The 14,599-nt window shown below is 41.1% G+C and overlaps 1 protein-coding gene across 2 annotated transcripts in view; it reads right to left on the bottom strand.

The window, feature by feature from the left end:
* The window catches only part of CNKSR3 (CNKSR family member 3), a 66,211-nt gene that overhangs the window by 17,044 nt on the left and 34,568 nt on the right, over window positions 1–14,599 (bottom strand). For both annotated transcript variants that reach the window (XM_033144032.1, XM_033144033.1), the window contains exons 3-6: window positions 7,464–7,666; window positions 5,280–5,367; window positions 3,347–3,388; window positions 1,217–1,336 (exon numbers count right to left, since the gene is read on the bottom strand). In XM_033144032.1, coding sequence (XP_032999923.1) covers window positions 1,217–1,336; window positions 3,347–3,388; window positions 5,280–5,367; window positions 7,464–7,666 — 453 coding nt within the window. The remainder of the gene's footprint in view (window positions 1–1,216; window positions 1,337–3,346; window positions 3,389–5,279; window positions 5,368–7,463; window positions 7,667–14,599) is intronic.

A 14,599-nucleotide genomic window follows, 5' to 3' on the forward strand; every position in this document is an offset into this window, starting at 1 on the left:
TTTGGTGTAGTTAAAATAAAATATTTCCCCATCATCACACGCACACAGCTCCAAGTCATTGGGGAGGTGTAATATCCAATAGGTGTTCATGAGAGCAAAACCAAATATACACATTTGTTGCGGGAGCTATTTGCAGCTTTTCCCGTGAGCTACACAAAGTGCTACAAAACTGGCAAGAACAGTTTGACTCAGAGAATCTGATTGGCTGAGGGGCAAACTGACAGACAAAATGAAAACACAATATGGTAATTTCCCAAGGTATACAACAATGTCTCCTGAAAACCTGTTGTCTAGATACAACGTAAGCAACCCTTCTTGATAAATGCACAATACATGCAGAATTCAGCTCTTTTTTGGCGCAAAACATTTCCTGAGCATGGTATACACCACTGGAACAGCTCTGCTTACCTCGAACTTATTGCCACTGAAAGGGGAAGGTCTTTATTGTCTAGTTTTTACATTATTATACTAATAACTTGTTCCTTCTGTCAACATCTTGACATTTGCATTCTTAGTAAATGTTGCAGTTCGAAAGCAGCAGTAATGGCTTCTGTACAAAGGTATCAATGCTGGTATGGAGCTCTCTGTTGTAAGATCTTCTCTACCCCTCTAGGTACATAGGGATGCTGAATGGTAGGATCCCCTATTCTTTGTAGAAAAGATTGGAAGTTCCTGTGCACATGGAGCTCTGGATTGTGTACTTAAAACTCACACCCAGTTTCATCACATTAGCCTTCAAGGAGTAAGGTAAAGGTAAAGGGACCCCTGACCATCAGGTCCAGTCGAGTCCGACTCTAGGGTTGCGGCGCTCATCTCGCTCTATAGGCCAAGGGAGCCGGCGTTTGTCCACAGACAGCTTCTGGGTCATGTGGCCAGCATGACAAAGCCGCTTCTGGCCAGCATGACAAAGCCGCTTCTGGCGAACCAGAGCAGCGCATGGAAACGCCGTTTACCTTCCCGCTGGAGCGGTCCCTATTTATCTACTTGCACTTTACTGTGCTTTCGAACTGCTAGGTGGGCAGGAGCTGGGACCGAGCAACGGGAGCTCACCCCGTGCAGGGATTCGAACCGCCGACCTTCTGATCAGCAAGCCCTAGATTCTGTGGTTTAAACCACAGCGCCACCTGGGTCCACTTCAAGGAGTAGGCCACTATAAATGCACTTGAAAAATGATAGCGGGCAGCAAGTCAGGATTTGAGGAAGGAAAACATTCTACCAGGCCTTCCCCGGGTTTGATGTTAGTTAAATGAACCTCCTCGAGACACGCACCCTGGCTCATCAACGGATCAGTTGTAGATCGGATTGTCTTATCACAAATTCCATTTAGAACCTTGGACTAAAACAAAGGAAGAGCACCAGGATTACTTTTGCAATTGCTTTTTGTCTTACAACAAAATGCAGCCCTCTGTCCTCCCCGCAAGTAAAGGGGTCACCGCATCCAGATTTATAGGCTGCAGCAGCTGCCAGCACTACCTTTCATCAACTCCATCTGGTAAGAAAGCTGCTGGTCTTTTGTGACATATTCAAATCCTGCAGCCGTAATTCAGGCCTTTGTAACTTGAAGCAAGGCCACTAATGAGCTCCACAAAGGGCTGCTCTTGTTTACAGTTGGGAAGCTTAGGATACTGAAGAGTACAATGGCCTACTCCCCAAAGGAGAGGGTCAGAGCATCATATGCACTGAAGCCTGTTCAGAGTCCAATTGCATATGACCTTTAAAGCCTAAATAGCTCAGATTCTTGGAGACTCCCTCCTCTCTTAAATCCTAAGATTATCATCATCACTGATCAAGAACGTTGTCCAGTTTTATCACTTATGCACCAAATCAGAAAAAAGGGAATACAAATGTGTGTTTTCTTTGTGCTTCCCTCAACAACTATATCCTTTCCCCCTGGAATCTCACAAAAATCCACATGAATTAAGAATTCTGCCCCCCCCCCCAAAGCATTTAAAGACTTTTCTATTTGGGTACGGTTAATTAGATCCATGCAGGTGGAATTTTAATATATATTTTTTTAAATTTTTCCACTGTTAGGTAAGCTGCCCTTAATTCCAAATAATGATGTATGTTTTGGGTATTTTGTGGGGCGGGGAGAAATTAAATTATTATAAACAGCAATAAAAATTTAAAGATACACCAACAGCTAATACATACAGAATCATGCCTTGACATTCTGAGGAAAATGTAGGCAAAGTGAGAAGCAGCTGTTGTGATGTTTAGCAGTGCAGCAAACACTTTGCATACACAAGACCCCTAAGCAAGAGCTATGGTATCTCATTTTTAAATGTGAAAAAAGAGCCACTTTGTTCTGATTGACAAAAAAAATGGGTGGGATGTATGGAGTTAGCAATCTGACTCAGATGCCTATACGTAATATTTAACAAAATGACTAACCACACATGCAATTTCTGACAGTTAACTAAATAAATAAACGCCTCAATACTGCAGCAAAAACAAAGTATAGTAAACCACTGCAATGCATACATGGAAGGGAATATGGAAAATTGGGGAGCAGTGGATGGTAAAATACTTTTAATTGTTCTATGTCGATTGAAATGTGTGTGTGTTATTTTTAGCTATTGTGAATTCCTAAGCATCTATCAGCAGGCGGAAGGCCTTATCAAGAACACAGCCCCGCATTCATGCCAAAAGCAGGAAGAGATGATTAACCACTGCAAAAATATAACAAGCATGTCAATGCATCCCTCTTCCAGTCACAAGACCGCTGCAAAATATTTGGGAAACTCCCTTTCAGACCAAGTGCAATTAGAAACCATAAGCTGTGCAGGTCTTCTGTAAGAACAAGGTACATTTGCTGCCACATTGACAGCTTTACTGCTCCTGGGCTTTTGATTGTTTGGGTGTTGGGACTTTTTCATGTGTCAGAATGCTAACGTATGCCTATGCAATAATGTTTGAAGAATTAGCCGGCAACTCCTTAGGCAAGCAAAACAAAATAAGCCCACAGTTTGTTACAGTGCTTTAGTAATTCAGCAGTAAATTATAAAAAGCGGCGTGTTTCATCTATATACCTAGAAGCGTAGCAGCAGCAATTGGCTTCATTCCGCTTGCTCCATGTGTCACACTACAAGTGACTTCAGATCTCTTGCACTTCCTGATTCCCACTCTTCTCTATCATCCAATAAGGAACTTGTGCTTCTTCCCACGAGACACTGGGCAGAAGTTCCATCTCGGATGACAGAGAAGAACGCAATGCAAGCAGCACAAGGTACGTGAGCTCAAGGTAACACACAAATCTTCTTTTCAAATCAGTATTTTCTCTAAGAGCAGTTTTGAGCAGGAAGGCATTCAAAGATAGAGTTTAAACAGAAACTTTTGCACTTACTACACTGAGAACTTTATCTTCCATTTCAGACACAGGACAGTCCTTTTTTTAAAAAAGAGAGAAAGCAAATATTCTATTAGCGGAAGACCCTTATGCAGCAGTAAACTGACACTTTTGACACTGCTGACTTGTACAGTAAGTAAAAGATGTGTGGAATACAGATGACATTTAGATGCCTTTGGCAACGATCCAGAGAGGCTTGCTCTCCATGCAGAAACACAGTTACCCACATGCAGCAACTATTCCCTTCATGCAAGCAGATTCTGCATGCACCTTCTACAAGAAAAACCCAGTGGAACTCAAGGAATCCGTTTTACATTCACAAGAAAATTCACAGGTGATTTTGGCAATATATCTGCAGCTTCCATGATCTGATTCCGCTAACAAGAAATATAAGCAATATCACATCTAGCACACATGGTCCTCTCTATCACAACCTTTACTCACAAGAGGCAAATGATTTGTTAAAGAAACAGAGGGTCAAACAGAAGTCATTTAGCTCAGTATTGTCAACACTGGCTGGCAGCAGCTCTCCAGTGTTTCAGAGAAGAGGTAGATGTTTTGCCGGCCCTACCTGGAGACAGCAGGGATTGATTCTGGGACCTCTGGCATACAAAGTGTGCTCCGCCTACTGAGCTGCAAGCCTTCTCTTTCAACATGCATTGTGCCTTTCATGAAGCAGAAGGCATTTCTGCTCACACAAGGGGGGCAGGGAGCTCTGATTTATGCTGCTCGTCCCCCCCAACAGTAGACTCCAACATCGGATCCTACTCTGCTTGAAAGGTCTTCAAGTTGGGGGTGGGGCAATGTTGGGGGGTGGGGCAATGTGCACACATTTAAAGCCTTTGGTTTTGTGTGTGTGGTTTGTGTGTGTTTGTGTGTGTGCTTTTAACACAAAATAAAAGTACCCTCCAAATACGCCACTGAAAGAATTCAAGCCAAAGTATTATTTACTCAGCAAAAACTACAACGAGACTTTGAACTAAAAGAAGCTCGTTTAGAAGATTATAGTGTTTTCTCTACTTTTGAAAAAGCGCATAAGCAGAAATTTCAAGACAGACAGCCTAGCTTAAATCTAGGGGAGACTTTAAATATTTAGCATTCAATCCAAGATGGGAAAGGGCATGGCCATGTTGCTAAATTCTGGGCAGCAATACTACTTTTCGGGGAAGACTGCCTCTCAAAGCGGTTTACAATCAAATAAATATATAACAGTAAAATATTTAAAACTTAACATTATCTAATTGTATTTAAAATTATAAAGCTGAAGGAAGACAAAATAGGCCATTTTAAATGCATCTTAACATCCGCCATGTCCTAAATCAACCCCCAAAGGCCACAGTAAAGAAATGAGAATTTAAAGTATATTTAAAATAGAACCAGAGATGTGCCTCGTCCACTATAAAGTTTTATAACTGAAGGGGCTACTGGTTTATCACAAGACAGCCTTTATACCACATCGGTCGATAAAAAGAAAATTCAAATAAAGGAAGCATTACAATTATCTGGGGAAGATTAATGCTTGTACATGGCCCAGATTTTCATAAAATGTGGCCCACATACTCATGCAATAAAATGCTGCAGAGTAACTGGGTGACTTGTAGGTGTGGAGTTTTACAACAAGCTAAATTAATAGCCTTACCAAGTAAATAATTCCTAAAAACAACACTGGGAGGGTTTGGGTTTTCCCACCAGTGTCGACTGTGGGAGGCCAGAGCAACAAAACCTGGCAACGGTCTCCATACACCTGCTTCCTCTAATGATTTCTAAAAATCCCCAGGACTCCAATTTGTTTCTGTTATCAAGCTGCATGTAAAATCGTATTGCAGTTACTTCCACACCCAACGTTTTGCCCTTCTTTTTGTAAAATGTGGATGGAACAAGGTCAGATGCAGATCGGTTGGTGGGCTATATACACAGTGTATCAACTGACCTTCTGAACAGTGGTGGTAAGATCCAAGCAGAGCTGAATGATTTTGTTCTTTGTCACAGAAAAGTCAGCTATCCCTGTAAACGGCGTCCTGTGGTAAGAAAAGAATGCGCCTTTAAGAAAAAGAGAGGCCACACAACGGTAGTCATTACCACAAGCTTAGCATATTTAATAACAGGTCTGCTATAAACTCCCGTGCTTGTTGTTTTTAAAGAACACCCTTTTACTTAGGTCTTAATTCTTTTTATGGCTGCTTACAATGACCACACTTATGCCCTAATCCAGATATTAAAAACTCTGCTTGCAATGAGTTCTCATCTCATCCGGTTCCTCTGATCACAGGAAAGTCGAGGTTTGTCCCACTTTTATGGTGTGCTTTGCCAAACAGTGTGGGCGAAAGACAGAAAGGGGAAGCCAACCAGATAGCCACAACATATATTGGCCCTGAAATAAGTAACTGGTCCACAGTATTCAAAGAAAGATTTGTGATGAAGGTATGACATATTTACACACTACAGTCTCTAATCAGTTCACCAAAATCCATTCCAGCTTCTCAACAAGATCCTGTCATTTCCACAATCTCTCTCTCTCCTTCCTGTCACACTATCAGGGTTCTTTGGAGGGCTGGAAGGATGTGAGAGACTTTTGTGTTTATCTCGCGCCTCAAACTGGGGAAATATCTGCAACTGTCTCCACATATCAGCCTTCACCAACCTGCTACACTCCAGCTGTTTTTGGACTACAATTCGTATCTGCCCCAGGCAGTACAGTTGTGCTCGACGAGGCTGATGGGAATTGCAGTCCAAAACAGACTGCAGGCACAAACTTGATGAAAGCTACCTTAACTTATCAACAGTATTAGCCAGAAGATGAAAGGCACGCTTTCTGCCTCCCAGCCCTTCCTTTCTCTGGGGCTACTCCAAATTCCCTTTTATCACATAGTGGAGAAACAGAATTCAGGCTGCAATCCTAAACCACTTACCTGTGAGGAAACCCCACTAAATTCAATGGATTCTTTTGTATAGGATTTCACTGTAAGTCATAGACTGATTATATTTCATTGTTGTTTTAAGGAATTTGGGTCAAGAATGGCCCAATGCAAAGTGGCAAACTTCCATGTAATCTTTTTTTGCAGTAGCATATGGGAATACAGTACCACTTTGAGGTGCAATATTATTTACTGTACTTTTAAAAAAAATTAACAGGATTTATATACCATTTAATTGTCGAAAACTCTACACAGTTTATATGAAGATACATTAAAATTGCTGATAAAATCAGATGTTAAAAACAAGTTACGGTAGCCTAAAAATAAAATAAAAATCAGCAGTTTTAAAAATAGTATTATAAAAAAATTAGATATTAAATAAGTGTTTTTACATATTTGGATAGACTTGCTGAAACAAAGCATTTTTTAAATTAAAGAATTTCTTGATTTAATAGGTAGTGCATTGTCTCTCTCACATTTTTTTCATGTAACATTTTTACAAGTCAATTTTGTTTGTTGAGACATTAGGAGGAAAAGGGGGAGAGAGGTGGGTGGGATGGGGAGATGGGTGGGGTGGGGTGACGATGTTTCTATTTTACTTAATATATGTAGGGTTTGGTGTAACCTGAAACTGACACGGGGACAAACAGAAGAAACCCTTCACCCCGTATGGTTCCCCTTCATCACACACACAGCCCAACAAGACAATGACAAAATCTACCGACAGCATACAAATCAATATGGCTAACCTGACCAAAAACACTCACCCACCCCACTCACACAGGAAACCGAAGACCACCACAGCCAACCACAAATTAACAATCACATCCTACATCAGCCCCGACCTCTCTCACCACCAAAGAAACAAAGCATTTTTAATAGGCACCAAAATAGTACAGCGAAGGCACATGCCTAATATCAACAGACAGGGAGTTCCAAAGTGGAGGTGCTGTCATGCTGAAGGACACTTGGAAAAGTGCTACTTCCACACTTAAGATACTGCAAGATAAAGGTTACCGGTATTTGTAAACAAAGAATCCCAGGAAGGCAAGCAAGAAGAAATGTCTATGTCCCAGCTTCCCATTAAAGTCTGTCTTGGGGGGGGGCATTTTGGGGGATTTGGAGGAAGGGTACAGATTCTTAAAAGATATGGATTACCTTCTTATTGTTTGTGTTTAAAAGCATACAAGATATCCTACCTGTCCAGCCATGTCAGCAAAGCCTTAGCAGCACCAATAAGCTCCACCACTGAGGTAAGGAATTCATTAGGAGGCTTGCGTGAGGTATTTCCATCATAATTTGAACTTTTCCTCCGGCTGCCAATGTAGTTTTGCAGATTGTTGGAAGAAGCTCGTAGCTTAAGAAGCAAGTTCTTCATGTTGTCCGTTTCGAGACCATAATTCTGTGGAAGAGATTTGTTTATTTATTTAAGCGCCCATCGTGTCTTTTCAAAGTATTTTTGGAAGCATGAGGCAAGCCACCCTACAAAGGCTGTCAGGTGTCAGGTGTGCCCGTCCAGTATCCATCTCTCAGGCACATATGTATATATTCTTCAAAACATTAAACAAAAAACAAAAAACAGCAACCTTACACAGTTTGCTGAATTTGGTCCTGGTTTGCATTCCTGAATTTGCAAACCCTAGTTACTCGGGTTCAGATGAAATTGTAAAGTATGGTTTGCTGAGACAAGTGGTAAATTCACAAAAGTGTAGGGGGCAAAGGGAAAAGCAGTATACAAGCTAGGGTCTTGTGTGTGTGTAATGACCCCTGCCACCCCACCCCACCCCCTATTGCAAAAAACTGCTTTAACCATAATTTGAGGCTGGTTTCTGTTTTCCTATGATGCAGTTCAAGAGCTATGAAAACTTCAAAGCTGGATGCAGCCAAGACCACAGGCAACTACAATTCTAGTCCCTAAAAATTCTATCATCTGTACACAGCCAGCAATTGAGGATAAGTTTTTTTTTCTACATAAGGCAGCTCTCAGGCACTAAGAGATTTAATAAATAAATAAAGCAAGCATTTAAACACAGCAGTAATGTAAACCAACCACCTTTCAAAATTACTTATAACAAGCATGACAAGTTGTTCCAATGTGAGTTCTCCATCAGAGTTTTTTTCCCATTCCCTTTTATAGGACACCAAGAGATTTGTTTTTGTTATTATGCTGCTTTACCTCCCACACACTTTCAATCCGGTTACTGGCCAAGTTCTTCCAGCTATATATACAAGCCAACACAGGCACTTTTTTCTATTAACTTTCAAATGCTGCTAATTTGCAAGGAATCCCCTCTAAAGAAAGGGTAAAAGCGCTCAACAGTGAGCCACTGTTTGGTCAAGCAAGTTGCAACAATCATATGGCACGAAACAAAGAGTTTTCTGAGCTGCTGAATTCTCAGGGTCTATATTTCAAATAATTAGGCGTCATTATAAAATGAGGTGTAACTGCATGATTAACTCCTGCAAGCAATTATGCAATGAGGAACAACCCATTATTCCAATTTATGTCTGCATTTGATCGTCATGCGAAACTGTAGCCCAGCATGATGTGACTGAGCCACAGCAAGCCTTGGGCGTTTGTTTTTACCCTTCTCCACATGTGACTGGGAGGAGGAATTTCTGTTTCCGCTTACTTAACCACAGCTTGCCATGCCATCCAATCATGGGACTGTGGTTATGCTTTACTATGGTTAGTTTAAGCAAGCTCACTTTGAAGTTGGCATCAAGATTACATGTTTTAAACCACGTTAGCAGGCAGGATGGATAAAAATCAATAATTTTTTTAAAAAAGAAATATTCAAAAATCAGATTTTTTAAATTTAAATTGGATTTTTTGATTTAAATCAGATTTTTAAAATACAGTAAAATGCTTTTGGGAGGGAAAATGTTTCTAAGGATAGTTTTCTATTTAAGTTATATTATAGTCCAAAGGCTATTCATCAGGAAATAAGGATTTGTTTTAAGTTTTTCATGTGTGCTAAAACTTAAGTTTTTTTTTAATCGTTTAACCACATCAGTTAACAAACATGGATACATATGCTATGTTATTGTTTTGTTAAATAAATTGTTTACATTGTTATTAAGGAAGTGATTATTTTTCTCCTTCCAATGAAGTACAGCAGAAAAGTTGTCCAAATATAAACAATAATTTTATAATTACCTGTCTTTGTATTTCTAATATTATAACCAAATCAGTAAATTTTTGATATAACTGTAAAAAGTATATTGAAAATTTATTATTCCAAAAATGAAACCTTCATCTGGTTGTAAATATTAAGATTATACCAGCAAAAATGAGTCTTCCTGTAAAAAAATGATTTAAATCAAGCCTTACTGACTAGTGATTTAAATCAAATCCACCCTGGTAGCAGGCCGGGAGCTGGTCAGCAGCACAGATTGTTATCTCCCGCAACCTCAACGTGCCATTTTTGGCAAGTGGGCAGAGCCACTCTCCTGTCAATCACCTGATGTTACAATCAAACCATGTGACAATCAGCTGACTGTTGGGTCTTGTGGAGTGCTCTGCAAAGAGCTTTCCAGGCAGCTGCAAGCCTGCTTTCACTTGAACCTTCTTTACCTGCCCCACATGTGTATGGCAGGTGGGTGTGGCTTGATCAAAATATCCTCGCAAGCAAAACGTGAAGGGCCACACCTGTTTTAAGCTAACCTATAGTTAGCATTAACGACAATTTATTAGAACCTGATTGTCCAACAAGCAATGTAATAAAAAATTAAAAAATGAGGCAAAAGGTTTTAAACACCTACTCTCTGCCACACGAGGAGGGGAAGCCAGAAGCCTATGAAAGCCAGAAGTCATATGAAAATATGTTCCAAGAAGGGGGGGGGGACATGACAGGCATCAGGGCAGGCCAATGAAAGCTGCCCACAAGTGGCTTCTACTGCAACAGGTTTGCCCTGAGCTCAGTTATGAGAAGCAGATGGCACATGTGTCTAAAAAGGAATGAGAGATCTTATGTAGCATGTTCCCTGCTGAAAATGGGTAGAATCCAATGTGTTTCTCAGCTGATGGAAGGTGTCCATCAGTGGAACAGTGAGTGAGGCAGTATTCAGCAATTCCTCCTTCTTCCTGCAGCCCCCATCTCAACATGTGCTCCAGAGGTTTAGAAAACACCCTTTAACAGATTTTGCAGGGCATGAGGGGCTGCCTGCAGGGGAATTATTAATAAAACTTATTAAATTTGTTGGTCGCTTTTTCTGGCCAGAGCAACTCCACGCAACTTATAAAACAAAGCAAATCCACCAAACAAACAAACAGCAAAACCTGGGGGGGGGGGCACATTACAAACTTCTCAGCCTTCTCGGTAGTATAACACCCTCCCTTCAGATGTCAAGGAGATAAAGAACTACATAACTTTTAGAAGACACCTGAAGGCAGCCCTGTACTGGGAAGTTTTTAATGTTTGAAAGTTTACTTATGTTGGAAGCCGCCCAGAGTGGCTGGGGACCCAGCCAGATGGGCGTGGGAATAGTAATAGTAATAAAACAATAATAATAATCTTCCCACCCACTCGAAAAGGCCACCAATACATACTTAAAGGGGAGAAGGAATTGTCAAAAATTGTCCCTTTCACCATTCAGCTGACAGATGCCTTCCATCACCAGAGCAACACCCATGCATGCCATCCAGTGTGTATGTCTGCAGAGTGCGTGAGGGAGGAGTTGTGCATGTCCCAACAGATAGGATAAGATGGAAGTTGTCATGAGCATGACCACTCAGAACTGTGCATCTAAAATTTTGCTGGATTTCAGTTCAGGCTTGTGAGCGAGTGGTTACAAGACAGTTAACAGAATCTCATCCAAGTAACTCAGAGGAACATGCTATCAGAAATGCTTGTAACACCACCAAAGTCAGGGAGTTATTCCCTTCTTGTTAATGGTTTAGAGAGTGGCACTCAACTCTTAGAAAACTATTTCTATAAATAGGCTAATAATCATTTATTTTTCACAGCTCTACCTAGCAGAGAACATGTCCTCAGTACACAAATAAGGAAACCTGAGATGGTGCAAAATGGAAAGGCTTAGATGGAAAGTTGGTTCGTGGATACACCACCCATGTCGGTTTAAGCATAGAATATAGCATTATAAAGTACCCACCACTTTCCCCACCTACCCTATACAGTTTAGCAATCAATATTCCAAGGACCTATGACAACTAAGGTTAAAAACAAAATGTTTTTTTTAAAGTATTTTTTAATGTCGAAATGTGTGGTCCGTATTACTTTCTTTAGAAAAATATTTACATAGGCAATAACAAAACATATCAGAAGCCCCTTTTCAGCTCAACACACCCTTGCATCACACACGAGAAACAGCACACACATCCCTGGGAACACACTAAGGTCAAACATTCCTGCCTTGTTAATCATTAATCTGAGTAGCTGCGGATCAAGTTGTGCCTTTGACAAGGTTTTCCTAAAGGCTTATTTGTTTACACAGACAGAATTCCAAGCACGTAACCCATGCATCCTACAACACGAGTCGACAAGAGTCAGAAAAGCTAATATTGCCCCCCTATATTCAGATGTGCACTGGAATGGTAAATTTAAATAAAATAAAAACATACTTCACACAATCCAATTTTTTACTACCTGCAGAGAAGTTTAGAACAAACCAGCACCTAGGCATTTTATTGCATTCATCTTTACAAAAGTTGGTTGCTCACTAATATATTACTTGTTAGTCCCTGGAACTATAGAGTGAAACTGATTTGGCCTCTAGGGCTACCCAGCAAGTTCATGGGTAAATAGGGATTAACCAAGTTCAACAACTCTAATCCTCCTCTTCTCCTCTGCCAGCAGCTATTAAATTTCCTGGAATGACACTTTAAAATTGGATTCGGGGTGGAGGCCAACCCTGACATCCAGCTCCACACACCACACACACACACACACACAAAAGTGGCCTCTCTGCCAGCCCTGACTCAACTCATCCCTGGGCAATGGGTGAAGCTGTCACTTCAGTTTCTCTACGTGTTTCACTTCTTTTCCAATCTTAAATTCACTTCACTACATTCTGCAGCAATTTACTATTCTTCTTAACCCTCAAGAAAGCTTTTCAGCCCTTTTTGTACGACTTTCTTCTAGAAAGACCATTTCTATATGTTTTTTGACCTAATACCATTTTTGCAAGCACGTTCTGATATAATGATTTCTTACATGCTGCTTTTGCTAAGATATGGCACTTTATTATGCTCATTTCCCCTTAAAACTAAGTTAGTGAAAACAACAAGCCACTTCACACCACAGCTTGCGGGGTCACAGCTTGTCAAGTGGTTTGGAAGATACGTAACATGCCTTACCACTTTCTAGCAATTCCAAAAATTACAACATACTTCTCATTCTCCCCCTCACCCTGCTTCCAACATAGGGAGGGATGTCATTTCGCTGAGCCCAAGAACTTTCTTAACAAGGTCAAAACTTGCATTTATGAAGGAAATTAGGAGGAAATTGAAGAAGATAGAATACAGCTTTGAGTTCTGGCAGACATCCAGCTCTGTTCGTTTTATCCCCTTAAAAAAAAAAAAAGTAGAACAGGAGAATGCCCTCAGGTGCTGCCTTATCCATTATTCCAAGCAAGAGGCTGCCCAGCAATCTCACAATTTTACCAGATGTGTTCTGCCTGCATGGCACTAGAACCCTAACTCTAGCACAGGACTGTGCTGACAGTCGCCTAGTTAAAATACAGTGGTACCTCGGGTTACAAACACCTCAGGTTACAAACACTTCGGGTAACAGACTCCGCTAACCTGGAAGTAGTACCTCGAGTTAAGAACTTTACCTGAAGATGAGAACAGAAATCATGCGGCGGCGGCGCGGCGGCAGGCAGCGGGAGGCCCCATTAGCTAAAGTGGTACCCCAGGTTAAAAACAGTTTCAGGTTAAGAAAGGACCTCCAGAAAGAATTACTGTAAGTTTGTAACCAGAGGTACCACTGTATCCTTCCTTAGCACCCTCTTTAAAAGCTTATGATACTTGCAACTGTATAATTGAAGAGGTGGGTGGGGTATTTAGGTCAGTTGCTTCAAACATAACACAGCTGATTTGTTACAAGTCACCTAATCTCTCCCTCCCTCCCCCTCCCCCCCCAAGCACAAATTATTTCTGTTTTGCGCCCTTCCCACCCCCCTTTCTGAAACATGAGCTCATTTTATACAAGGAGTCAAAAAGCTCTGCCCATTTTAAGAAAAAAATACAAGAGTGTTACATAATGAACGGAATGTAGCCGAGTAAGGGCAAAAAGAGTGACAGAGAATTCTTTCCCACCATTCTTACGGATGAAACTCTATATACTTCTGGCACCAGTTCACAGCATTTGAACAAACACATAACCCAAGTGTCACTGCAATAAACTGTATCCAACACAATATCACTAATGCAAGAGGAATTAAAGAGGGAGCAGAGAAGGATAACTAGAGAGCCATGGATTCCCCCTATAGTATACCGTATGTACTGTACCCATAGTCTCCAAAGGCAGGGAGCAGCCATAGGCCTAACTGAATCCTGATCAAGCCCATGGGAGCCCTCCTGTTCTTCTCTATATCTATGCCATTGTCAAACAGTGTCTGGCCACCCACAACCTAAGTCACTTAAAACAGAGTGTTGAACATTGCCATATTGGCCCTATCATTTTTCTGCTGAGCATCAGCAATCACAGCCACTGCTCTACAGCCATACCTTGGTTCTCGAACATAATGCATTCCGGGAGTCCGTTTGACTCCCAAGCCGTTCAAAAACCAAGGTGCAGCTTCCGATTGGCTGCAGGAGCATCCTGCAGCCAATTGGAAGCCGCGCCAGATGTTCAGCTTCTGAAAATCGTTCGGAAACCAGAACACTCACTTCCGGTTTTCAATCATTCAGGAGCTGAAACGTACGAGTTCCAAGGTATTCGGCAACCAAGGTACGACTGTACTTGCATTATTATTATTTTTAAAAAAAAATACAGCAGATACATCATGACTACAATGGTGGGTTTATAAGTGTACAGGCAAGCTTGGTGTGCAGAGATGGGGCTAAAAGGACGCAGGGGATACCCCTACTACAAGCCATGCATTGTCCCTTGTTATTTCTCATAGCCAACAGAAACAGAATGAAATGAGACCAACAACCTTTCATCATCCATCCAGGTCAAAGAATGCACTTTTCTTAGCCCATATACTGGATTTCTGTTCTGATTTTTTTTTTTTTAAGGGAGGACGAATGGATACACCCCATCTGCTAAGGATACTGCTACAGAACTATGGACTACAGATTTGACCATTTCCATCCAGTCAGTACATGAACCATGATAACCAGCATTTCCAGTAGGTCTCATTTGCT

The sequence above is a fragment of the Lacerta agilis genome, chromosome 3 (assembly GCF_009819535.1).
Source record: "Lacerta agilis isolate rLacAgi1 chromosome 3, rLacAgi1.pri, whole genome shotgun sequence".
Classification (NCBI taxonomy): domain Eukaryota; kingdom Metazoa; phylum Chordata; class Lepidosauria; order Squamata; family Lacertidae; genus Lacerta; species Lacerta agilis.